Below are 27,045 nucleotides of genomic sequence, written 5' to 3'. Positions count from 1 at the left end.
TGGCGAGCAGTCTGAGTCTCTTCCACCTAGTTTTTAAGGGGCGGGTAGTACTTGGGTGTTGCCGTCGACCTCGACAAAGAGACCAGTGGCAAAAAGAAATCGGATTATTTTCATTCAAAAACAGCCTAGGCTTGTGTCTCTTGCCCGTCGCCTCACCACCGAAAGGGATCTGAATATTTCAACTATGGGAGTCGAAGGCTGCACTAAATGTATCAAATACATGCTTTTCTTTTTCAACTTCATCTTCTGGGTGAGACTTTCTTCTTGTAAATATAGACTTTTAACTGGCCAAGCATTTGGTTGTTTGTCGATAGGGGCAGTAACCTCCCCCTCTTCCTGCTAAAAATAGTTCGTGATTTATTTTGTATTTTTTGTTGATGTTGTTGACAAATAGGTATACGATATGGGGAAAACCTCACCCAAATAGGCCTGCCGATGTTGTAGTCTAATTTAATTTTTATATTTTTATTCAAATAAAATAAAAATAACGGTTTAGTTTTTGAATAGACCTAGACTCGTAGCCTATGCTGCCATATGGCGGTATGAGGTGCGTTCTTATTTATCGCGAATATGGGTAGAAGAGCAGCCATATTTTAGGAACCGCATCGGGAACAGACAGTCACGATATGTGAAGATTCGAAATTATGTTGCTAACTAAAATAACGATAGAAATAATAACCGAGTGCAGGGTATGATTGCCCGGAATATGACTGCAGGAACTAAGAACATAGGTCGTGGTCCGTTTTCGGTTACAGATCACATTTCAGGCGTTGTTTAGATTGGAATACCTCGATGTTGTCCCTCCGTAATCTCATACTTACACCCCTAATTTTCAGTAAGTGTTTTTGCATCCAAAGAACTTGATTAAATTCTGCCATTTTTTGTTTGACTATAAGAGGCCCGTTAATCGTTGTGTAAATCCACCGAAAATGCCTTTGCCTCTGTGATTCATTGGGGAACTTTAATTGTGGATGACTCATTTGGATGGAGGGAAACTTTGACAAAAAGACCACAAACGTTTATGCAACTTTTTCAAAACCCAACAGATTTTCATTCCATCCTTTCATTAGTGGAAGTGAAAGGTTCCTTCGTCGTTTTATGTCCCTGTGTGAACCATTCACTTGTGTAAATTGGTCTGGTATAACATTTTAGTCAGAAGACATATTTTTTAACTAGGCAAGCCAGTTACAATAACGTCCTGGCAAAAGGCCTCCTACGGGGGCGGGGATTAAGAATATATGACAAAACGCACATCACAACCAGAGAGACAACACTATATAAATAGAGACGCATGGCAGCAACACAACATGGCACTAGCACAAAACAGGGTACAAACATTATTGGGCACAGACAACAGCACAAAGGGCAAGAAGGTAGAGACAACAATGCATCACACAAAGCAGCCACAACTGTCAGTAAGAGTGTTCATGATTGAGTCTTTGAATGAAGTGATCCAGTTAAAACTGTCCAGTTTGAGTGTTTGTTGCAGCTCGTTCCATATTCTTCTGTCTTGAGATGTATATTTTTATTATAGGGATATGTTATTGATTGATGATTAGGCAGAAGTATTCTTAAGAGCGTGTATAGAACCACAGCAATCAGAAATACATGTATTGGTAGACCTCCGGACTATTGTTGTAAACATATCCCCAAGGCTACTTTGGGTGACCCCAGATTAGGTGAGGACACTGCATGTGAGAAATCATTGACTGTGCCAAGACTAGAGGTCGACCGATTAATCGCAATGGCTGATTAATTAGGGCCGATTTCAAGTTTTCACAACAATCGGAAATCGGTATTTTTGGACACAGTTGGCAGATGTTTTTTATATATATATAAATTATACACCTTTTATTTAGACTTTATTTAACTAGCCAAGTCAGTTAAGAACACATTCTTATTTTCAATGACGGCCTAGGAATGGTGGGTTAACTGACTCGTTCAGGGGCAGAACGACAGATTTCCACATTAAATCCCCCGAGCTGACAATCTTGCAACCTTACAGTTACAACTAGTCCAACGCTCTAACCACCTGCCTCTCATTGCACTCCACGAGGAGCCTGCCTGTTACGCGAATGCAGTAAGCCAAAGTAAGTTGCTAGCTAGCATTAAACTTATCTTATAAAAACCAATCAATGAATCATAATCACTAGTTAACTACACATGGTTGATGATATTACTAGTTTCTCTAGCGTGTCCTGCGTTGCATATAATCGATGCGGTGCTTATCGTTGTTCCAATGTGTACCTAACCATAAACATCAATGCCTTTCTTAAAATCAATACACAGAAGTTTATATTTTTAAACCTGCATATTTAGCTAAAAGAAATCCAGGTTAGCAGGCAATATTAACCAGGTGAAATTGTGTCACTTCTCTTGCGTTCATTGCAGAGTCAGTGTATATGCAACAGTTTGGGATGCCTAATTTGCCAGAATTTTATGTAATTTTGACATAACATTGAAGGTTGTGCAATGTAACAGGAATATTTAGAGGAATGGATGCCACCCCTTAGATAAAATACGGAACGGTTCCGTATTTCACTGAAATAATAAATGTCTTGTTTTCGAGATGATAGTTTCCAGATTCAACCATATTAATGGCCTAAGTCTGTATTTCTGTGTGTTATTATGTTATAACTAAGTCTATAATTTGATAGAGCAGTCTGACTGAGTAGTGGTAGGCAGCAGCAGGCTCGTAAGCATTCATTCAACAGCACTTTAGTGCGTTTTGCCAGCAGCTCTTCGTTGTGCGTCAAGCATTGTGCTGTTTATTACTTCAAGCCTATCAACTCCCGAGATTAGGCTTGTGTAACCGATGTGAAATGGCTAGTTAGTTAGCGGGGTGCGTGTTAATAGCGTTTCAAACGTCACTCGCTCTGAGACTGTGAGTGGTTGTTCCCTTTGCTCTGCATGGGTAACGCTGCTTCGAGGGTGGCTGTTGTCGTTGTGTTCCTGGTTCGAGCCCAGGGAGGGGAGCGAGGAGAGGGACGGAAGCTATACTGTTACACTGGCAATACTAAAGTACCTATAAAAAACATCCAATAGTCAAAGGTTAATGAAATACAAATGGTATAGAGAGAAATAGTCATATAATTCCTATAATAACTACAACCTAAAACTTCTTACCTGGGAATATTGAAGACTCATGTTAAAAGGAACCACCAGTTTACATATTTTATCATGTTCTGAGCAAGGAACTTAAACGTTAGCTTTCTTACATGGCACATATTGCACTTTTACTTTCTTCTCCAACCCTTTGTTTTTGCATTATTTAAACCAAATTGAACATGTTTCATTATTTATTTGAGGCTAAAATGATTTTATTGATGTATTATATTAAGTTAAAATAAGTGTTCATTCAGTATTGTTGTAATTGTCATTATTACAAATAAATAAATAAAATCAGCAGATTAATCGGTATCGGCTTTTTTGGGGTCCTCCAATAATCGGTATCGGTGTCGAAAAATCATAATCGGTTGACCTCTAGCCAAGACCCGCACTTGTGCATGTGGGTTGTAATGTGGGAGTGAAATTCATTGTGAGTCTTGGCTCAGTCATGAAGAAGGTTGGAAAGGATGAATTATAGTAGGGCTTGGGGTGTGGCATAGCAGTCATCTGTGGAGACTGAGAGATACTCATTTTAAGATTCATGATTGTTTAAGTGGTTGCATGGATTGATGTGTCAGGTCTTTTGTTTGCTCAATGACCAAATCCATTAGACTGGACATGTATATCATCAACTCTCTGATCTCTCAAGGGTAATTAATCCAAAGGCATTGTCATTGTAAATTAAATGTAAGGCATTTCCCCCAAAAATGTTGATTAGGGGTTGCTACCCTTGCCATTTTGCATATGTTGAACAGGTGGCTTCAAGAACAAGCTGGCAAAAAAATACATTTCTATTTAATCTAATTACCTTTAGTTTGAACACATCCTTTCACATGAAAACCTTTGAATCACTTTGTTCATTCCTCTGGATTGTCTTTTGAGCCGGGACAACAAGTCATTGAGATATATCAAATACAATTCTGATTTCAACAATGCCAGGGAATGTCCTCTTGTACACCTGCATTCCAAGGACAAGACTTATGGGTCTCTCAGAATATAAATCAGAGCAGAGTGGAAAGGGGCTGGTGGCTGACCCGTGGTTTACAGGATCTGCATTTGAGCCATTTCCACCACCACCAGCAGCAGCATGCCAAGCATTTTACAACCCCCTGCACACAAGGCATGTGGAAGAAATAGCCCTCACTAGACTGCAGTAAAAAGAGCTGAGGTGCTAGGACAGTAAGGTGGTATGTTATCTGGTCCCAGAGAGATGGCAGCAGCAAGGCATGTAGTTCTGTAGTATCAGGATTAGAGGTCGACCGAGGAATCGGAATGGCCAACTAATTAGGGCTGATTTTCAAGTTTTCATAACAATTGGAAATCGGTATTTTGGGGTGCCGATTTGCCAATTTTTTTTAAACTTGTTTAAAAAAAAAATATATATACACCTTTATTTAACTAGGGAAGTCAGTTAAGAACACATTCTTATCTTCAATGACGGCCTAGGAACAGTGGGTTAACTGCCTCGTTCAGGGGCAGAACGACAGATTTTCACCTTGTCAGCTCGGGGGATCCAATCTTGCAACCTTACAGTTAACTAGTCCAACGCAATAACGACCTGCCTCTCTCTCGTTGCACTCCACAAGGAGACTGCCTGTTACGTGAATGCAGTAAGCCAAGGAAAGTTGCTAGCTAGCATTAAACTTGTAAAAAAAAAATCATAATCACTAGTTAACTACACATGGTTGATGATATTACTAGATATTATCTAGCGTGTCCTGCGTTGCATATAATCTGACTGAGCATACAAGTATCTAAGTATCTGACTGAGCGATGGTAGGCAGAAGCAGGCGCGTAAACATTCATTCAAACAGCACTTTCCTGCATTTTTGCCAGCAGCTCTTCGTTGTGCGTCAAGCATTGCGTTGTTTATGACTTCAAGCCTATCAACTCCCGAGATGAAGCTGGTGTAACCGAAGTGAAATGGCTAGCTACTTAGCGCGCGCTAATAGCGTTTCAAACGTCACTCGCTCTGAGCCTTCTAGTAGTTGTTCCCCTTGCTCTGCATGGGCAACGCTGCTTCGATGGTGGCTGTTGTCGTTGTGTTGCTGGTTCGAGCCCCGGGAGGAGCGAGGAGAGGGACGGAAGCTATACTGTTACACTGGCAATACTAAAGTGCCTATAAGAACATCCAATTGCCAAAGGTTAATGAAATACAAATGGTATAGCGGGAAATAGTCCCAATAATTCCTATAATAACTACAACCTAAAACTTCTTACCTGGGAATATTGAAGACTCATGTTAAAATGAACCACCAGGTTTCATAAGTTCTGAGCAAGGAACTTAAACGTTTCTTACATGGCACATATTGCACTTTTACTTCTCCAACACTTTGTTTTTTGCATTATTTTAACCCAATTGAACATGTTTCATTATTTACTTGAGGCTAAATTGATTTTATTGATGTATTATATTAAGTTACAATAAGTGTTTATTCAGTATTGTTGTAATTGTCATTATTACAAAAACATTTTTTTAAAAATCACCCGATTTTAATCGTTATTTACTTTTTTGGTCCTCCAATAATCGGTATTGGTATCGGCGTTGAAAAATCATAATTGGTCGACCTCTAATCAGGATACAGTTCTAATACAGCAAAGGGGAAACACAGTGTGGTTCTGGCACTGAGGTATACTATGTTGTGTTTGCCGGTCATAGTACAGGAAGAACATGTACTGGACTTCCTCACACAGATAAGTGACACATTTATCTCTCGAACTCTGTGAACATGCTGAAAATGCTCTTTCTCAGGAAAGAGTTGAGGGAAGTCAGATAAGCAGTTCATGATGTGTACTTGAAGATAGTAGCTGTTTTGGTGTATTGTTTTTCTGTGAATTTAACTTTTTAGCTAAAATGGAAATGACATGATTAAGTTAATCTGATAGGGTTAATATTATGAAATGGTTGGATGGTGTCCCTGAGATTTTCAGAAGACTCACTTGGAAGTCACTTGGTTGGCCTCGTACCACTTTGATAATATTAATAATAATGGATTGGATTTGAATGCTCACAACTGTGTCGTATCTTTGTCATTTCTATAGTAACAATATTGTATAAACATTTTGTTACCTAATAATTATGTTAGTGGAATAGTGACTTGTCTGTGGTGACATCTTTTTTTTGTAGCCTATAAAACCAACTCTAAGTAGATTGGGGCTTGGTCAGTGCATGGATGGGAGGAGGCAATGGAAAGAAGCACTGTACTTGGGATAGAACCATGAAATACTTTCCAAACTGTTTAACATCCTACAGTGGAATCTTGCTGCAGAAACCACACAGAGAATAAAACACAGTGGAATATCTCTGTTGCCTTCATAAGGCTTTGGTGTCCTGATAGGAAAAGGATTCCAAAGTTCCCTTCTTCATTGAGACCCCCTGGCGTGGAAGCAAACTGACTGTGCACTGACACATGCTACCTCTGTTATTTTCCCCATGCAGCCACCTGTCTCTGCAGGTTGCTCGCAGGCCAGTCTGTTGGGAAGGCGAGGGAAAAGAGATGAGACCTGACTTATTGCGGGGGGGGGGGGGGGGGGGGGCTCATAGTGTGTCTACAGTGGATATCAGAGCGGCCCTTGCCCATACTGGGAACAGCAACAGCGAGGGAAGACTCCCAAAAGAGGAGGGTGACAATAGAGCTGCAGAGAACTGGCATGCCTTCCCAGACACTGGACTTCACCCACTGCTCTTATTCATAGTTTTTCCATAGCAACACCTAAGGAATGTTTTTACTTTATATATTATGGGACCATTAGGCCTCAATATAGAATTTGGAAATAAGTATGGACTCTTTCCATTTGTGAGAAAACAAAGTTAATAACAAGTTTATATTAAACATTGTATGATACAGTATCATATTAATGTAATTTATGTAAACGTTACTGTTTCTCGGGGTCTGTGTCTGTCTCAAGTACTAGATACAGTATATTCATGTCCAAATTACAAAAATCCCCAAAGAAATGACTGTGCAGACGTCTCTCTTGGCTGCTCCAGAATGCAACCGTTCAGGGGCCTCACCCTTTGGCAGGCTGCAGTGTTGATCTGGTTGCCAGGCAGCAGCGAGCCTCAGCGGTGGAATGAAGCTTTCTGAGGGAGATGTGGAGGAGAGAAGAGAAGAGAGGCTGGGTAGGGGAGGCTATTTTCAGGAATGAATTCAACCAGAGGGACCATGATTAATATACAGCTAACTTAGGTTAAGTCTTAACATATTCCTGCTGGGAAGAAATGGGTTAGATATATTACATTTCACTAACCTAATAAACCTTTTGGAGTTAAGTCCAGTCAGATGGATTTTACCAACTGCAGGGCAGAGGTACAGTAGTAGTTTGAAGAGACCCTGACTCCAGGTACAAGGAAGCCTTAGTGATAGCTCTCTTCATCTGAAGCATTACAGCCACCACCCCACTGTCAGAGAAGGTGGGGTGGTGATCTCTTCAAGTGTTCTGTGTTGTTATGCAGCTGTTAACAGATGTGGCTGTGCTTTCTTATCATAAGGTAGGGCAGGGGGCTAACATGACTCTGGGGGAGTGGGTGGGTGAGCAGGGCCTCCTTTGTCCTCCACTTGTCTGGACATTCCTCAGAGTTGTGCTGCCTGTGTTTGTTGGGGCTGCGGCAGAATCGGTGCTGTGTAGATTAATAACCTAAGCACCAATGCTCCCCATCCTAATGGCAACCGTAAAGACCTGTCAACACCAATCCACTCTTGGCGTCCCCAGCTGCTATACGGCTGAATAGAATAAAACATTTATGCAGAAATGAATCTTTGAATAACGCCTCACTTTCCCCACTTCTGTCCTCCTATTTTCAGCTCTTTGCAGTTTCTGGAGAGGCACTAGACAGGGGGCCAAGTAGTCCCCCATTCTCAGAGCCAAAATGGAGGCTATGGTAGAAAATGCTTTTCACTGTTCATCCAAATTCAGGGAGAAACCAGACACTGCTGAAATAGAAACCTGGGCTGTATAAAAGTTGTCAGTTTAGGTAAAGCATGGAGTAACAGGGATATTGTCGCAGTGGGGGATTTTGCTAGAAGACCATTGAGGTACCCCAATTTGTCTCACTCAAGTTCTTATGTCACCCGGCTAACAGGTGACTCACAGGCCCGCCGGACTGGCCTGGTTATGTAGCCTGCCCTTTTATTCTGATATTGGCCTTTGTGGTGCCGTTAGGCATGTTTCAGGATCTTAGATAATATCAATCAGACTTAGAGTACCTTTACCAGGCATCTTTAGTTCCCAAAGAGTAGACTCTTCACCCGCCGTTGCTCTTATAGGGTTCCCAAAGAGTAGACTCTTCACCCGCCATTGCTCTTATAGGGTTCCCAAAGAGTAGACCCTTCACCCGCCGTTGCTCTTATAGGGCTCCCAAAGAGTAGACTCTTCACCTGCCGTTGCTCTTATAGGGTTCCCAATCACTCTGGTATCTAGACAAAGGATTTACGATTTAATGCCTACACCCGTCGGTTAATACTGCTTGAATATTAATACAGAAGATACCTGTTGCAATAAGATGATTATTCTGTCCAAACCATCATATTGTCTTTAGTGTAGAAACTAGACTTGTTCCCCTAGAACGGGAGTGTCAGAGGTGTTCTCTCCCCTATGGTTTTGGGTCTAGTTTGCAAGTCACACAGTTGTACACTTATTACAGTTTCTTCTTTGTCCTTAATCCATAACATCAACAATCATCAAAACACTTACTACTATTAATGCCTTCTATCTGTATGACAACAAGCAGTCCTCGTGCTGAATAAATCCACCTCCTAACCGTCAACCTTAGCGCACATTGACCTGGTTGGTCCCCTAAGAGTATGTTCTTCCACTCACAATTTCTCCAGTGCGTTATCCAATCACTTAGTATCTGTTTCTCCTACTAGAAGTTTGTACTATTATTTACTGATTAGTGAAGAGAATAGTTCGAGACAAAACCCCTTAACACCACTGTTTCTATTCACCCACCTCAGTTAGGAGGTGGATTTATTCAGCACGAGGAGTGTGGAGGGTAGTTGTCTCTGTCTCGTTCAGAAATCAGAAGTCAAGAGATACAATTGTTCTAGAGTATGAAAGTCAGATATGACCTTTTAGGTCGATGATGGTTGAAGTATCACGAGCTGTCCGTCGGTGATAAGTCAAGTAGCACTAACATGCCCTCTTAAGGAAGGCACTCTCCTTATATACTCTTTTCGGGGCCAGGTCGGCTTTAGCGCGGAGTCATATTCTAACCTTGTGGCGAGCTATTTCTGTAAAGGGTCAGTTTGACATGTTACTGTGAAACATTACTAATGATAGATGCATGCGAGGATGCATGTAAGGCCTCTCCTCAGGTCAGCTCTCCGACCCCCCCACTCAAGATGCGGAACCGGTGGTGATGGTGTGTGCTGGTCCAGTGAAGGTGTCGTCCTCAGAGCCCCTTTTTGTGCTACCGCATCAATATCACCATTGACTCCTACATTGGCAGGGAGATTAGGCAGAGACACTGTTGCTTTAGAGAAGAGGGTGGTGGAAGTGACGATGTTCAGTCTGCTAAGAACATGAACAACGCTGAAGTTCTATTCGCTACACTTAAGGCTTCAAAGTGAATTATGCAAGGTCAATTAATGTTGGTTCTTCTATGTGAGTGCATGTGCCTATTCCAATCTTCTCATTCCCTCTCTTCTGTCCAGCTCGCAGGAGGTGTGGTCCTGGGCGTGGCTCTGTGGCTTCGACATGACGGCCACACCAGCAGCCTGCTGGAGTTGAAGTTTGACGGCCAACAAGCACCAACCACCTTCTTAAACAGTAAGTACTTTAACTCTCCCTCCTTGTCGTCGGACCATACTGTACCATGCATTTAACATGGTGAATATGTGTGTTATAAACATGGTGTTGTGAGCTGGGTTCTCTCTATTTGACACCTGGTCCACTGTGTCGTTGTACTCCCCTGGAGTGCTCAGGGACAAGGTCAAGCAGAACAAACAGTATCCCAATGCTCCACTGATCCCTCAGTGTTTTCTAAATGGCAGTTTCCACTTCTCTACCAGTATGGCCAAAATTATCAAACGTAATGGGAGTTCCTTTAGGGTTACTTAAGTCATTTATTTAAATGATTCAAAATGGGGAATCATTTGATTTCTGTCAATCAGGGTTGTGGATTCATTTGGGAAAATGAATGCAATCAGTGAGGAATTGTAAATTCCCTCAGTTAACCTTTTTATGAAGGGGTTTACAGAATGATAGGTCTCCAGTGTTATCAGGAAGTATGTAGCCTATGTTGCTTAGATGTTGAGCAAGAAACATGTTTTTCCAGAGAGCAGTGCAATGTTTATCCAATATTTTTGTTTAGACAACTCTACTACCCACACATACTTAGGGTACTACCCAACTACTACCCACACATACAGAATAAGACTTGTGTATCTACCAAACATTTACAGGTGTAGTACCCTAAGGTATTTTGGGAGTTTTGTTTAGTACAAGTACTGCGACAGTAGTATTGGGTTTATACCTCACAATTCACTGAATAATATCGTTCTTGTGGCAGTCCACTATGTGTGTATTCTGGACTGAGGTTGCCAGGGATTTTCCCATTGCACTAAAAAGGGAGATCCCGTCTGGTAATCGTATTATTCTTAGTTAGCAGCTGGTTGTCATGGGCTATGTTCTATAGCTGAGGTCTTTATTTCTGTCTGAAAGAAGACCAACAGCACCCTAAGCAAGGGTCGCAGCACTCTAATATAATATAATAATAATAATAATAATAACCCCGAATGGGTTGCGAAAGTGTCACAACAGACCAGCTACATAAAACATTCTCTGTCATCACCACATCCTGCGTTAAGTCATCACCCATGTAACAGTATGGGTGGAATTCAAATAGAAGAAGCCAAAGCAGTGTTTATGCATTATCTCTGTTGAGAAACTGTTGCTGAGTGCACACACACACATTTCTTATTCTGAAAACTGTAAACATCATTTTTATGTCGTCATTTTCCTAGCCTACAGTAAGGCCTTGACATGTTTTAGAGGCTTGGAAAATTCTCCAGAGAGGATCAACTGTCTGTTTTTCTGACCATGACAATGATTCCACACACCAAGTGGATCAGGTTTTCAGTTTCACTATTATGTCCACTTTGATATTCTCCTGTCTCACCCCCCACTACTCCTCGTCTCTCACTAGGCCTCTCTCTCTGGGTCCTCTTCCCTCCCTGTTCTTAAAGGGATCTTGGCATAATGCTGACCATAATTATATTTCAGACCTAATGGAAATCTCGTGGCTCTTAGAAACCAAGTTCTGTAAGAGGCATTTGTTAAATAGCAACAGGAAAGGGAGTAATTGATTGTTGTCATCACATCTTCTCTTTCTTAAGGTTACGACATTAAAATCATTTAAAGCGCTTTTCTAAGTAATTTTTGTGAGTAAGACAATGATAAACACAGCCTTTGTCGAGATTGTGCATTTTACACAAGGTTAATTGTTGTTTTATAAGAGACAAAAGCTCTCCATTTTATTACTGTGGTCATTGGCCTGTCATGATTAACCAGACGTTATTAACATAGATATCAGCCTACTAACATCCATCTTACTCAAGTGATATCTAACTGTATAATGCATGACATTATAATCATCTACAATATTGTAAATTCCCAGTCATTACAAGGCATAGCTTCAAATGTAAGACCAACTTCAAATCTTTGAATGCGACTGTCTCAACAATTAAGCAATTCCGGCAAAGTGAAGACTCATTATAATATCCTGAAATAGTCTATTAGAGGAACGCATTACCCCACTCACTTTGTGCATGAATTTTAAAGTGTTTATTTTATTCTTCTTGTAGTACAACATTTCTAGTGGAAGGGACACTAGTAGGTCGCTCATATGTATTATCAGCTTCCATTTTGTGTGTTTGGTCGGAGACTGGATGTGTCCCAAATGGCACCATACTCCCTACATAGTGCACCACTTTTGGTCAGGGCCCATAAGTAATGCAATATGAAAGGAATAGGGTGCCATTTGGGACATAGTCTGTGAAGTTGGAATAGAAGGGATGGTGATGGGAAATTCCACTGTAATGGCCTGGGCAGGCCTTGACCCATGACCTCATGGGGGCTTCATGGACACAGCCCCCTTTGTCCCAGCTCAGTGGCTTGCCATCGATGACTGGGGACAACTGAAGGGGCTGCACAGCCAGGATAGCGATACCTGCTATGGCAAGGGTGGGCAAACTTTTAGTCTTGAGGGCCACATCGGGACTTTGAAATTCAAGAGGGCCGTACATAATCGATTTAAAAATATATATACATTTTTTTTCCCCCTAAGTTGTTTGTCAAAATTTATTTGGGGGCCAGAGAGCCGACAGTTATTTTAAAATGTATAGGCCTATTATAATTTCTACACATACTTTCTATCTAGTTTTAGACATCCAACAGTGGCCTGATTGAATGGGCTGTAGTTTGTCCACCTCTGTGCAAGGGGATATCATAAGGCTATTGATCTGCTTTGTGAGAGTAGCAGTAGGAAGTACTGCAGCCTTGCTACTGTACAACTGCATCTCAGCTCACTGGTCACCATAGCAGCAACCACCCGTAGCGCACGCTCCAGCAGGTATATCTCACCGGTCACCCCCAAAGCCAATTCTTCCTTCGGCCATCTCTCCTTCCAGTTCTCTGCTGCCAATGACTGGAACGAACTGCAAAAATCACTGAAGCTGGAGACTCATATCTCCCTCACTAGCTTTAAGCATCAGCTGTCAGAGCAGCTCACAGATCATGGCACCTGTACATAGCCCATTTGTAAATAGCCCATCCAATCTACCTCATCCCCATACTGTATTTATTTATCTTGCTCCTATGCACCCCAGTATCTCTACTTGCACATTCTACCAATCCAGTGTTTAATTGCTATATTGTAGTTACTTTGTCACCATGGCCTATTTAAATAAAGGTGAAGTAAATCAAATCTTGGTATTGGACATATACTGTAGAAATGTTATACTTTGGAAAATAAGCAAGTAAGGACACAATTTCATCATGCTTGTCATAGCTTGATAATTGGTGTGATATTGTATCGATGTTGATTCATTGGAACTTTTGAAATGGTAGCTCTGTGTTCTAAAAGCAACTTTCCCAGCTAGAGATTGTGAAAGTTAAGGGTAAGTGTACTTGCTTATTGCTCCAGTGGTCTGTTAGTGAGTACAGATCCAGTGTATGATGTTTGAACAATTCTGGTCCAAAGTGTAAATGTTTTGAGACTAAGTCTGGTTATGTTCAGATGGAACTGGGCGCCTCACCACAACACAGTACTGTATTGCAGAGAGCAAGAACCTTTGTGGTGTGCACAGGAAGTTAGACACCCAGCCTCACAGGAAAAGACCAACATATAACCACATTTTCAACACAACCCACATTACCTTACATTACGTAATCAACCTATATTGAGGGACAGAGAACGAGAGCAGATCTCAAATTAAAATAAGTGTGATTAAATGTTACATTAACTACAACAACAACAAAACACAGTGAAATGTCATGTAACTTTGTCAGGACTTGGGTGGTACTCAGGTTCCTCTCAAGCATTGTGAGGTTGGACAGAGGAGAGCGGTAAGAGGGTAATTCTACTGGTCCATTAAACACTCGGTGGAAGAAAACACACGGTACTATGTCTACTATTCTGTTGATTCCAGTAAAAGCCCACCCGTGAGGGGAGAAGATTCCAGAAGATGCTTATTAACGCCACCCCTGCCCCAGGAGTCTAAATTTTCACTCCTGCTCATACCTCTCGCTACCACTTCCTCTAGATAATGTCCTTTAAGTAGAGATATTATTTAACAGTAATGGAGCCTGGATGGTTTATGTAACACTGAACTGCTTCCAGAGTCTGGACTCTGCATGTCTTAAAAAGCTGGTGTTCCACTATATGACCCCCAGATGCACTCCTCTGTCATGTTCAGCTCTAGTGTGGCATCACTCACACTTCACCGTCAGATACTGTGTAGTTGGCTGTGGTTGTATGACTACGTTGAGGTTACTAACATCAGCAAGGGATTTGTCCTGCTACTCAGGGGGTCAAACTTGTCCGCCCTTTTGTATACTCCACATGAAATTCCTTCCTAGTGCGGTGAACTGCCTTCATAAACGTCCTCTCTCTGACCTCAACTTTCACTAGCTGCAACGTTCAAAATCTGCATTCAGAATTGGCTTCATGAATCATCTTCCTTGATATGTCATTCATTTTTATCATTTGTGAATTCAGGTCAGAAGGGTAAACAGATCGCAATAAGGAAGGAGGTCAAATGGAGGGGGAAGTGAACTTGCAATAGAAGAAACTACAGCCATTTAGCCTTGATTCACAATGCACAATGTCCATGCAGATCTAATAAACAGTAGCCAACTGGAGCACAATCCGTCCTCAGGGGATTTCCAATGATGTTGTGTTTTCAGTGCATTATTTTGACATGTATTCTCTCCAGCCACTTCAAAGATGATTAAGAGAAACCAAGAGACTGTGGTTGTTTTTCAGCAACTGGGTTTGTATGTCCTTCAACAATTTACTCGCTTGTTTGAAACATGCAAAAACAAATGAACCAGGAGAGGGATATTAACGTACACACAGCGCAAAAAGGAGTAATAATCACAGCCTGCCCATTACATAAGTATTTTTCTCTTCAGAGCATGGTCCTTGTTGCTTTTCTTTTTAAATGAAAGGAAAAAAATCCTCAGTCTCCTCCCTCATACTGCCCCACCCTCTTGAGAAAGTTTCCCCTCTAGCCTGTTGTCTCCTCCCTCATACTGCCCCACCCTCTTGAGAAAGTTTCCCCTCTAGCCTGTTGTCTCCTCCCTCATACTGCCCCACCCTCTTCTTGAGAAAGTTTCCCCTCTAGCCTGTTACTTTCCACTGAAGTTCAGCTTTGTCCCCATCTGTTTGTGTTTAACATCTGTGTTGCACTCTCTCCTTCCTCCTCTTCAGCTCTGTCTACCTCCCTCTGTCGTCCTTTCCTTTCTTTTCTCTTTGTTTTGTCTCTCCACCTCCCTACCACTCTCTGTATCATCTCAATCCTCTTGTTTTTATCTTGCTCTGTCCATCTTAGAGGTCGACCGATTAATCGGAAAGGCCCTAATTAAATCGGCCAATTTCAAGTTTTCATAACAATCGTAAATCGTACTTTTGGGCGCCGATTTGCCAAATACTCTTTTTTTACGCCTTTATTTAACTAGGCGAGTCAGTTAAGAACACATTCTTATTTTCAATGACGGCCTAGGAACGGTGGGTTAACTGCCTTGTTCAGGGGCAGAATGACAGATTTTCACCTTGTCAGCTCGGGGGATCCAATCTTGCAACCTTACAGTTAACTAGTCCAACGCAATAAAACGACCTGCCTCTCTCTCGTATCACTCCACAAGGAGACTGCCTGTTACGTGAATGCAGTAAGCCAAGGTAAGTTGATGGCTAGCATTAAACTTCTTATAAAAAACAATCAATCATAATCACTAGTTCACTACACATGGTTGATGATATTACTAGATATTATCTAGCGTGTCCTGCGTTGCATATAATCTGACTGAGCATACAAGTATCTAGGTATTTGACTGAGCGGTGGTAGGCAGAAGCAGGCGTGTAAACATTCATTCAAACAGCACTTCCGTGCATTTTGCCCACAGCTCTTCGTTGTGCGTCAAGCATTGTGCTTTTTGACTTCAAGCCTATCAACTCCCGAGATAAGGCTCGTGTAACCGAAGTGAAATGGCTAGCTAGTTAGCACGCGCTAATTGTTGTTGTGTTTCTGGTTCGAGCCCAGGGAGGAGCGAGGAGAGGGACGGAAGCGATACTGTTACACTGGCAACACTAAAGTGCCTATAAGAACATGCAATAGTCAAAGGTTAATGAAATGCAAATGGTATAGAGGGAAATAGTCATATAATTCCTATAATGACTACAACCTAAAACTTCTTACCTGGGAATATTGAAGACTCATGTTAAAAGGAACCACCAGCTTTCATATGTTCTCTTGTTCTGAGCAAGGAACTGAAACATTAGCTTTCTTACATAGCACATATTGCACTTTTACTTTACATTTACATTACATTTACGTCATTTAGCAGACGCTCTTATCCAGAGCGACTTACAGTAGTGGGTGCAGACATATTTTCATATTTTTCAAACTGGTCACCCCGTGAGAATCGAACCCACAACTCTGGCATGGCAAGCGCCATGCTCTACCAACTGAGCCACTGTGTGTGTGTGTGTGTGTGTGTGTGCGTGTGTGTGTGTGTGTGTGTGTGTGTGTGTGTGTGTGTGTGTGTGTGTGTGTGTGTGTGTGTGTGTGTGTGTGTGTGTGTGTGTGTGTGTGTGTGTGTGTGTGTGTGTGTGTGTGTGTGTGTGTGTGTGTGTGTGTGTGTGTGTGCGTGTGTGTGTGTGTGTGTGTGTGTGTGTGTGTGTGTGTAAGTGTGTGTGTGTGTGTGTAAGTGTGTGTGTGTGTGTGTGTGTGTGTGTGTGTAAGCATGTGAGTGTGTAAGCATGTGAGTGTGGGGGTAGAGTCCAGTGTGGCTTTATCACTCTAAGATAATCACTCTAAGACTACACACTCTAAACTACACAATTATCTTGGATACGAAGACAGCAAAGACCGCTATGTAGCTAGCTAACACTACACTAATCAAGTCGATGCGACCACTCGCTCCAACCCGGAAGGAAGTAGTGCATTTGTTTTTGCATTATTTAAACCAATTTGAAAGTTTCATTATTTATTTGAGGCTAAATTGATTTTATTGATGTATTATATTAAGGTAAAATAAGTGTTCATTCAGTATTGTTGTAATTGTCATTATTACAAATAAAAATAAATGGCTGATTAATCGGTATCGGCTTTTTGGTCCTGCAATAATCGGTATCGGCGTTGAAATATCATAGTCGGTCGACCTCTAGTCCATCGCTCTCTTTCTCTTTTCGCTCCTATACCTTCTCTTCCTGTGATAGGCCCCACGCAGCACATCTGGGCACTCTAGCACTGTGGTGTGGAGAACCTGATGTCATAGACTGCACTGGTTCCAGAGCTGGTGTTGGACCTCTTGTTTCCTCTCACTCAAGGGTCTTTCCCTTGGCTCGGAGCCAGCTGCTTGCCCAGAGATTTAATGAGACTAACAGCTGCATTAGCTTTCACAGGCGTGCACATGGACACACAACTTTTCTGGAGAGTACTATACTATCCAGTACCACAGTGCTGTATCAGTTTTCATGTGCACAGGCTGGTACAGCCTCTACATGTTATTCCGCAGCCAAAGACTCATTCAAATAGTGACATAAGCAGTGGCTTTTCGTTTTGTACGAGGTAGCGGAGCTCACGTCACACCTGTACCTTTTTAGTTTAGAATGTAGTCTGTGGCATATGGCATTAAAACTTAACACAATTATCGGTAACTAGCCTATATGGTGTACATTGGAATCTAACTCCAAGTTTAGTGTTTATTACACGCAAAGAAAATGTATCCTCCAGAGAGACCGATTTAATAGTTTGAATAAAACAAGAACTGAAACACAATGAGGTCAGGAGTCAACCTTTTTCTAGATGACCTGGGTGTGGTCAGCACTTCTCTCTGTGTTTGTCATATCATTTCCATACAAGCAATGACCAGTGAAAACTCAGTGGAAATCCATTGTACTGTATATCCTTGGTCACGCACCCAAGAACAATATGTGTTTCAAATAAACATAAGATCCATTTGAAGCATTGTGTGTTATTTATCTCTACCTGAAGGATTTAAAACATACAGTACTTGATGTAGTGCAGTTTTCAGAATATTCTTCCGTGCCTATAATAATCGAACTAGTCAACTGATATGAACAAAAGGCAAATAGTGAATAGTATCCTTAGAATGGGCCCCTGGTCTCTTCAGGGCGCTACACTCTTAGAAAAAAGGGTTCTTCGGCCATCCCTACAGGAGAACCTGTTTTGGCTCCAGGTAAAACCCTTTTGGGTTCCATGTAGAACCCTCTGTGGAAAAGGGTTCTACATGGCATCAAATGGGGTTCTTCAAAGGGTTCCACTATGGAGTCAGCCGAAGAACCCTTTTAGTTTCTAGACTGCGCCTTTTTGTCTGAGAGTGTTGGTCACCATTCATCCACTGTTAGTGAGGTCAGAGTAGGTCACATCAGGGGCTCTGATGTTTGGAACCTCTTGATTAATCAACCAGAAGAAAGACTATTTACCTCAGACCAAAGCCTACACTAGTTCACCATATTTGTTTAATTACACATTATTTGTGTTTTAACATTTACATTTTTGGGTAATAATAAAAACATCTAGTTTGGTTGAAATGCCCTTTTCTTCCCAATGGAAAGACTGTGTAGGCTCTGTTCACTCTTCCCTCTAATTTAATGGTATCCAACGATGTCTTATGGTAGCAACCATGTTCTCACTAGTACACAAGTGTGTAGGACGGATGACTCAAACTCTGGTCATATGAAATCTAGAGAGGTACCATGTGTCATCAGTGCCACCGCTTCCCACAAGAAAAAAAAAACATGTTTTTGCTGCTCACCACAGGAAGCACCTTGGTCACAAAGACAAAAATGTTGAGTTTCCTCTGAGGCTGTTTGGATTACCCAACTGAGGCCTCCAGACTAGTCGGCTGGTTTTAGCCAACCAGTTTACTCTCAGAGCAACATTTTTAGAACTTGTATATAGATGAAAGGAAATACGTTGTTGATAATGCATAGATTGGTCAAATGCCCTGAACGGATGGATAAAGCTCAAACAAGTGGTAAAGAAAAGGGAAAGAGAGAGAAGGGTGTGATACTGCATCGACCCACTGCTAAACATGCCGGTCACGCCCCTGTTTTATTCTGATGATGTCATGGTAAGGGATGGCTGAGCAGCGCTCGTAAAAAGCTCCCCATCCGTGATTCAATTCCCCCCGCCGCACAGCCACAATCAAGGAAATTGAAGGAGCACTTGGTCAGCCTCCATGCCATCGATTTTTAAATGAGCCAGGCGAGTAGGCAGGAGAGAGGCGCTGTCCTGGCCGTCTGTGTCCCTTCACTGGAATATGAGGGTCTGGGAGAGGACGAGAATCCAATAAGCCTTGCGATTACATTATACAGGACAAAAAAATCATGAACCCAAATCGTGACCGGGCCCCCCCCTGTATCTATCAAGGACAGAGTAGAGGGATGGGATAGCAGTGTATTCTGTGGGATGTGGGTAGAGATCTTAAGGATGATGGGTGGGGAGAGGGAGAGCTCATAGGAGACAGTGGCATACAGTACCCCTACTAAAAGCCCAGTATAGAGTCTCAAGCAAGGATGTGTTTTTCCCCAAGTTGGTTTATCAAAATTGGTACTGTAATACTTTGCATAAAGCCCCCATGAACTGAATTTATCTGAGAAAGAAAGGGGACAAGAAAGAGAAGAGGCCTGTAAACTAAAGCACAACGAAATGACTTTCTTGAGCTAAAAATAAACATATTGTCTGTGGTTAAAAAAAATCATTAAAATCACTGTTCAGACGATAAATGGGTGCCACACAGCTCACCTCACACCAGCCCTATCTTCTCGGGCCTACTATCCCCTCAAAACTTCAGGGCTGTTGTCATGGAAACAGAACTGAACAATAATGTTACGTGCCTCGGGAAGTGGTGGCTCAGGCAACTTGCTCTGGACCACATACTAAAGTTTAATGATGAGGTCACAGGAAGTGTATAATATCACCTAAACCCCCTGATTGACATTCAGTGTGAGGCCCTAGGCATTAAATGCATAGTGGAACTATTTCTAAGCGCAGGTTTTATGATTGAATTTATGGGTAAAATCAGTCCAGCACACCAAGGTCAGTAGAGCTACCCTGGGTTTCCATGGTTACCATGCTAGCCCTGTCTGAGCATCTGATGGATGAACACAAGGCATGATGGGAGGGGCTGATGAAATCTGACCACACCAAGGAGCTGTAAAAATAAAACATGCAGAGCCTGGCGAGAGACGACTTTGATATATTATACACCTTTCAACTGAAAACAAAATATCCTTCCCCACTTCTGCATTCTTTTAAATTCTTATGCCATATGTTCTTCATAAGAAAAACGGTTATCTACAATGTTTGGATGCGTCTTGACATGACATGAATGCCTTATTGCATTGGATTGAGAGCCAAGCACGTTGTGTAAGTAACTGCAAAGTTTCCATATTTAGGCAGAATTAAAACAGGCTAAATAAATAACACCAACTCATGCCACCTGGTGGTTGTTAAGATGACTGCACTTATCAAAAAGGAGTAAACACACTAGCAATATTCTGTAGAATATTGACTATTGACCAAGTTGTCTTTGTTTATTCTCTCTCCCTATCTATTTTAGGTGTTCACATCCTGATTGCTGTTGGCGCAGTGATGATGGTTGTCGGGTTCCTCGGCTGCTATGGTGCCATTCAGGAGTCTCAGTGTCTTCTTGGAACAGTGAGTCATACAGACAGAACACCATGCAGCAAAGAGTCACTTGTATGTGGTCTAGCCAGCCCATTCCCGGCTATCCCCTAAATTGTCCACTGAATGAATGGCTTTGTTTTCCTCCAGTTCTTTGCCTGCTTGGTGATCCTGTTCGCTTGTGAGGTGGCAGCTGGAATCTTTGGATTCATGCACAAAGATTCGGTGAGGACACATACTAATTCTGATCTTACACACAGAAACACATTGCACACACACAAAAACAAAATGTATATTGAAACACAGCGTAGCATACAGTACTACATGATAGTTAAAAGCCATTGATGATGTCATAGTGTGGCTCTAATCTAATGTGATCATGACAAAATAACCGAGGGCAGAATAACTACAGGGCAGGGTAGCCTAGTGGTTAGAGCGTTGGACTAGTAACCGGAAGGTTGCAAGTTCAATCCCCCGAGCTGACAAGGTACAAATCTGTCGTTCTGCCCCTGAACAGGCAGTTAACCCACTGTTCCTAGGCCGTCATTGAAAATAATAATTGGTTCTTAACTGACTTGCCTAGTTAAATAAAGGTCAAATAAAAATTTTAATTAAAACATTCAGTTATTCCTTCAGCGTTCCATATGTCATAACCTGACCAGACACATCCTGTCCTTTTTGGTTGTAGATTTCCAAAGAGCTGATTACCTTCTATGACAATGTGTACGACAACTCTGTAGCAACCACTTTAACAGACCAGGACAAGAAACAGGCTGCAGCTGCTGTGCTGAAGGCCTTCCATGAGACGGTAAGTCAAGCTCATACTTAATCTAAAAGCATAACTGTCCAAAACTCTCTTGTATGCTGATTTTTAAACACACAAAGTGAATCTCATAGCAACATCCAAACACAGACACACATCTCACTAATAAAGCTCCACTAACACGTGCCTTTTTCTTTTAGTTGGAATGCTGTGGTAGGGGCATCAGCAACCCGTTCACTACGTTAATCACCCAAGGTTTTACAGACATCTGCCCCAAGTCAGTCTCCGCTTCCACTACAGTAAGTACTCTTATGGCCAACTATGAGGACAGAATGTTGGTTATATAGTGCATACGCCACAAAATACAATTTAGACTCAAATGTGTTATTTTGTTTGACAGGACTGTCATGGAAAAATCAGGGAGCTCTTTAACGAGAAGGTTTACCTGATTGGCATCGCTGCCCTGATAGTTGCTATTATTATGGTGAGTATTATGAAAGAGAGGATGTAGCTTGTGTGGAAGTGTAGCTCATACAAGATAAGGGATCCCTGGCATCTCTATGAAGAGACCCATAATGCCCCTCTCATTTCTTTGTTCTCTCCTGTCAGATCTTTGAGATGACCTTTAGTATGGTCCTGTGCTGTGGGATCCGCAACAGCCCGGTGTACTAAAGTCCAGAGGAAAGAAGCAAGGGCTAGTGACCTCTGGAGATACTAGCCAATGACTGAAGGAAAATATTTATCTTCCTTTTTTGTTTTTATAGCCTGTCACTTCCTCAATTAGTTGCTTGCCAATTTTGCCAGTTGTACAAGATCAAAAATGAATCTTCTCACACAGTTTTTGATAATGCAGTACCAACTATTATTGTCTATCACCGATCGCTGTTCAGTATTTTGACTAATGTTAGTCTGTACAAAATGTTGAGGTTTACATTGGCATGGTATTTAAAACACACACACACACACACAAGTACAGATCCTGGAATTATCTTGTTTTAATTGTAAAGTATTGCTACTTTGCTGGAGGAGTCCAAAACATTGTACTCTGTTGGTTTATCAATCTTTTTTCAAATGTATATGTATAAACTGTATATATTTGCAGTGCTTTATGACTGTCAAGCATGGGTAATGTATTGAATCCCTTCTCCCCACAAGTTTCTGCACTCACTGCTTGTCTGCCTGAGTTTTCTCCATAGACAACAACCACTAAGAAACAGTGAACGGATACTATTGATTTGTCTGTTCCATCTAAAACGAAGATAATAGAGGTGATAGTTTCCCCTGTGCTTTTATAACACCTATCAATCCAAGCCATAAAGAGACCCCATGCCTCCGAGCCTTATGAGTGGAATGTCCCATCCTCCCCAACAACACCTTGTTCCTGTAAAACTACATTGAATGTCCTGTCCTTAACCTATTACTGTGTACTATGCATACCTACAGCAGCCTCACCTCCTAGGCTGGCGCAGCGGACAAACGCAGTGCTGAGGCGCCACTACAGCATGGGGTTCGATCCCAGACTCAACCGGCCGTGACCGGGAGCCCAATAGGATGGCGCGCAATTGGCCCAGTGCCGTCTGGGGTAGGGGAAGATTTGGCTGGTGGGGCTTTCCTTGGCTCATCTTGCTATAGCTACTCCTTGTGACAGGTCTGGATGCCTGTAAGCTGACTCCAATCATCAGTTGAACAGTATTTCCTCTGACACATTGGTGCAGCTGACATCTGGGTTAAGAGAGCAGTGTAATAAGAAGTAGGCTGGTCATGTTTAGGAGGACGCATGACTCAACCTTCACATCTCCCGAGCCCGTTGCAGAGATGAGCCAAGGGACCTAATACGGGGTAAAAAAAAAATACGCTGGTCCTGGTTAGTACTTGGTCGGAAACCGCCTGGGAATACCAGGTGCCATAAACGCAAAAGAATATTTAAGAAAGAAAAAAAGCCACCTTCAGCCATTCATACAAATGAAGTTTATTTTCAAAGAATCATTTTTATGCCTGCTTGTTATACTGACAGTCAAACATCTTATTATGCTGGGACATGCCGGACAATGTTGTATCTGTGCTGTATGATGATACTGTGTAATACCACTGACCATGCAGTTGTGAGAGGTTATGTTTGTGTGTCAGGAAGTCAAATACTGGCCATGTCAACAAGTCAAGTCCACGACCAACCCACCACTAGGGGCAGACCTGTTGTGATGCTTCATGGTATTCCATTGCTATGGTTCCAAAGCCAGGGGGAGCTCTTGTCATACATTCTTGCTCCACTTTGACTTTGGTTGCCTGCTCAACTGCAAAGCACTTCTTACTGGTTCCATTTCGATCTTCAGCTTCCCCATTTCGATCTTCAGAGTTCACAGATTTGAATCTGATCCATTAGAGGGCGAGGTGGCGCTATCACCCTATTATCTACACCCATCCAGTCCTTTCAGATCTGTTCAAATGGAAGGGGTATGGGCTAGGGACTGAAATGGAACCAGGCCCTTAACATTCACCTATATACACACATAAGCACTTAAACACTCACACATACTCACTACATCATTTGTGTAGTCCTACATAATAGACTGTATGGCTTTCTAAGCCAACCAAAACCCTGTCTTGTTAACACATAATGCCTATGCTGATATATGGTTAAGTGTCTTGTATCATGTACAGCTATATATTATTGTACTAATGACCATGTAAAGACAATGTAGCTATGCCTTTCATTGTGATATTTTGTCTGGTACGTTGTCAAAAGACAAATGGGTGTCGGCTTCAGTGGCAGTGTGCTGGACTGAGAAATCAGTTGAGTTACTAAAGGTTGGGAAGATTAGCAACATGGCTGTATATGCTGTACACCACAAAGGTGAAAGAACAATGCCAGCAAAAGAGTGTCTCTCTTTAGTATCTATGTCACTGCCCTACTGTAAAAACACTATACACAATGTAGTGACTGAGACTCAATAGCCCACTGCCACTCAAATCTTTCTCCTGTTTTAGATTTTGGTTTTGTTGCCCAAGTATTAAGGGATTAAATGTATTTTACAAGTAATGCATGATGTCCAGTACTTTATTTTTATTCTCTATTCATTGTTGGTATGAGGAATAACCTGTCGTTTTCACATCTTGTATAGTACATGAGTTGTTAAAGTCCTTAACATATCCTTGACATGTAGGCCCTATGTGGCAGTGTTTTCTATTCTAGGCTAGAGAACCAGGCTCGTCTTTCTTCACCCTAATTCAATAAAATACATTTCCTGGTTACCTAATTACAGTGGGGCAAAAAAAGTATTTAGTCAGCCACCAATTGTGCAAGTTCCCCACTTAAAAAGATGAGAAGCCTGTAATTGTCATCATAGGTACACTTCAACTATGACAGACAAAATGAGAAAGAAAATCCAGAAAATCACATTGTAGGATTTTTAATGAATTAATTTGCAAATTATGGTGGAAAATAAGTATTTGTTTTTCAATAACAAAAGTTTCTCAATCCTTTGTTGGCAATGACAGAGGTCAAACATTTTCTTAAGTCTTCAAGGTTTTCACACACTGTTGCTGGTATTTTGGCCCATTCCTCCATGCAGATCTCCTCTAGAGCAGTGATGTTTTGGGGCTGGACATGTACTAGCTTAAGCAGGGGGACACGTCTGGCACTGCAGGATTTGAGTCCCTGGCGGCGTAGTGTGTTACTGATGGTAGGCTTGGTTACTTTGGTCCCAGTTCTCTGCAGGTCATTCACTCGGTCCCCCCGTGTGGTTCTGGGATTTTTGCACATCGTTCTTGTGATCATTTTGACCCCACTGGGTGAGATCTTGCGTTGAGCCCCAGATCGAGGGAGATTATCAGTGGTCTTGTATGTCTTCCATTTCATAATAATTGCTCCCACAGTTGATTTCTTCAACCAAGCTGCTTACCTATTGCAGATTCAGTCTTCCCAGCCTGGTGCAGGTCTACAATTTTGTTTCTGGTGTCCTTTGACAGGTCTTTGGTCTTGGCCATAGTAGAGTTTGGAGTGTGACTGTTTGAGGTTGTGGACAGGTGTCTTTTATACTGATAACAAGTTCAAACAGGTGCCATTAATACAGGTAAAGAGTGGAGGACAGAGGAGTCTCTTGAAGAAGTTACAGGTCTATGAGAGCCAGAAATCTTGCTTGTTTGTAGGTGACCAAATGCTTATTTTCCACCATAATTTGCAAATAAATTCATAAAAAATCCTACAATGTGATTTTCTGGATTTGTTTTCTTATTTTGTCTGCCATAGTTGAAGTGTACTTATGATGGAAATTACAGGCCTCTCATCTTTTTAAGTGGGAGAACTTGCACAATTGGTGGCTGACTAAATACTTTTTTGCCAAACTGTATATGGATATAGAGAGAAACATCTATGGATTCAAAAAGTCACCACCATTGGTCATAATTTGTATTTGATCTGGGTTTAGACAGGAAATCAAAATATGATCAAACACTGTGAGGAGAAAATAATTCTAAACTGAACAAAAATATGAACATATACAGAAAAAGCTTATTTTTTTCAATTTTTTTGCACAAATTTGTTTATATCCCTGTCAGTGAGCATTTCTCCTTTGCCAAGATAATACATCCACCTGTCAGGTTTGGCATATCAAGATGCTGATTGAATAAGAACAATAAAGGCCACTCTAAAATGGGTAGTTTTGTCACATAACACGATGCCAATGTGCAAATGACATGCTGACTGCAGCAATGTCCAACAGAGCTGTTGCCAGAGAATTGAATGTTCATTTCTCTACCATCAAACCAAATGTATTTATAAAGCCCTTCGTACATCAGCTGATATCTCAAAGTGCTGTACAGAAACCCAGCCTAAAACCCCAAACAGCAAGCAATGCAGGTGTAGAAGCACGGGCTAGGAAAAACTCCCTAGAAAGGCCAAAACCTAGGAAGAAACCTAGAGCGGAACCAGGCTATGTGGGGTGGCCAGTCCTCTTCTGGCTGTGCCGGGTGGAGTTTATAACAGAACATGGCCAAGATGTTCAAATGTTCATAAATGACCAGCATGGTCAAATAATAATAAGGCAGAACAGTTTAAACTGGAGCAGCAGCACATAAGCTGCCTCCAACATCGTTTTAGAGAATTTGGCAGTGTGTCCAAATGGCCTCATGACCAGAGACCACGTGTAACCACTCCAGCCCAGGATCTCCACATCTGGCTTCTTCACCTGCGGGATCGTCTGAAACCAGCGACCAGTACAGTTGATGAAACAGGAGTGTTTTTGTCTGTAATAAAGTTTTGTGGGGTACCCATGGCTGCGCCCCTGCCCAATCATGTAGAATCCATAGACCAGGTCCTAATGATTTATTTAAATTGATTGATTTCCTTATATGAACTGTAACTCAGTTAAATAGTTAATTGTTGCATTTTATATTTTTCAGTATAGATGATCAATAGTTACATGTATACTGAGTATACAAAACATTAGGCACACCTTCCTAATATTCTTTGGGGCATGGACTCCACAAGGTGTCGAAAGTGGATGCTGGCCAATGCTGACTCCAATGCTTCCCACAGTTGTGTCAAGTTGACTGGATGTCCTTTGGGTGGCGGACCATTCTTGATACACATGGGAAACTGTTGAACCCAGCAGGATTGCAGTTCTTGACACAAACCGGTGTGACTGGCACCTACTACCATACCCCGTTCAAAGGCACTTAAATCTTTTGTCTTGGCCATTTACCCTCTGAATGGCACACACATGGCCCTGGGTCTGAAACCCGCCCTGTGCAACTGGATCCTGTGGACTTCCTGACGGGCTGACCCCTTGTGGGAAAGGT

General features: G+C 41.8%; 1 protein-coding gene across 1 annotated transcript; it reads left to right on the top strand.

Moving 5' to 3' along the window:
* Positions 1–24,286, top strand: LOC124033667 (CD81 antigen-like). The gene is made up of 8 exons (XM_046345832.1): positions 1–250; positions 9,765–9,879; positions 20,422–20,519; positions 20,637–20,711; positions 21,175–21,294; positions 21,450–21,548; positions 21,650–21,733; positions 21,859–24,286. The coding sequence occupies exons 1-8, from the start codon at positions 185–187 to the stop codon at positions 21,919–21,921; spliced, it is 720 nt and encodes a 239-aa protein (XP_046201788.1). The 5' UTR covers positions 1–184; the 3' UTR covers positions 21,922–24,286.
* The last annotated feature ends 2,759 nt before the right edge of the window (positions 24,287–27,045 follow it).

This window comes from Oncorhynchus gorbuscha, linkage group LG04 (genome assembly GCF_021184085.1).
Source record: "Oncorhynchus gorbuscha isolate QuinsamMale2020 ecotype Even-year linkage group LG04, OgorEven_v1.0, whole genome shotgun sequence".
NCBI classification, from domain to species: domain Eukaryota; kingdom Metazoa; phylum Chordata; class Actinopteri; order Salmoniformes; family Salmonidae; genus Oncorhynchus; species Oncorhynchus gorbuscha.
The sequence above is the reverse complement of the archived record's forward strand: the minus strand, read 5'-3'. Positions and strand labels throughout refer to the sequence as shown.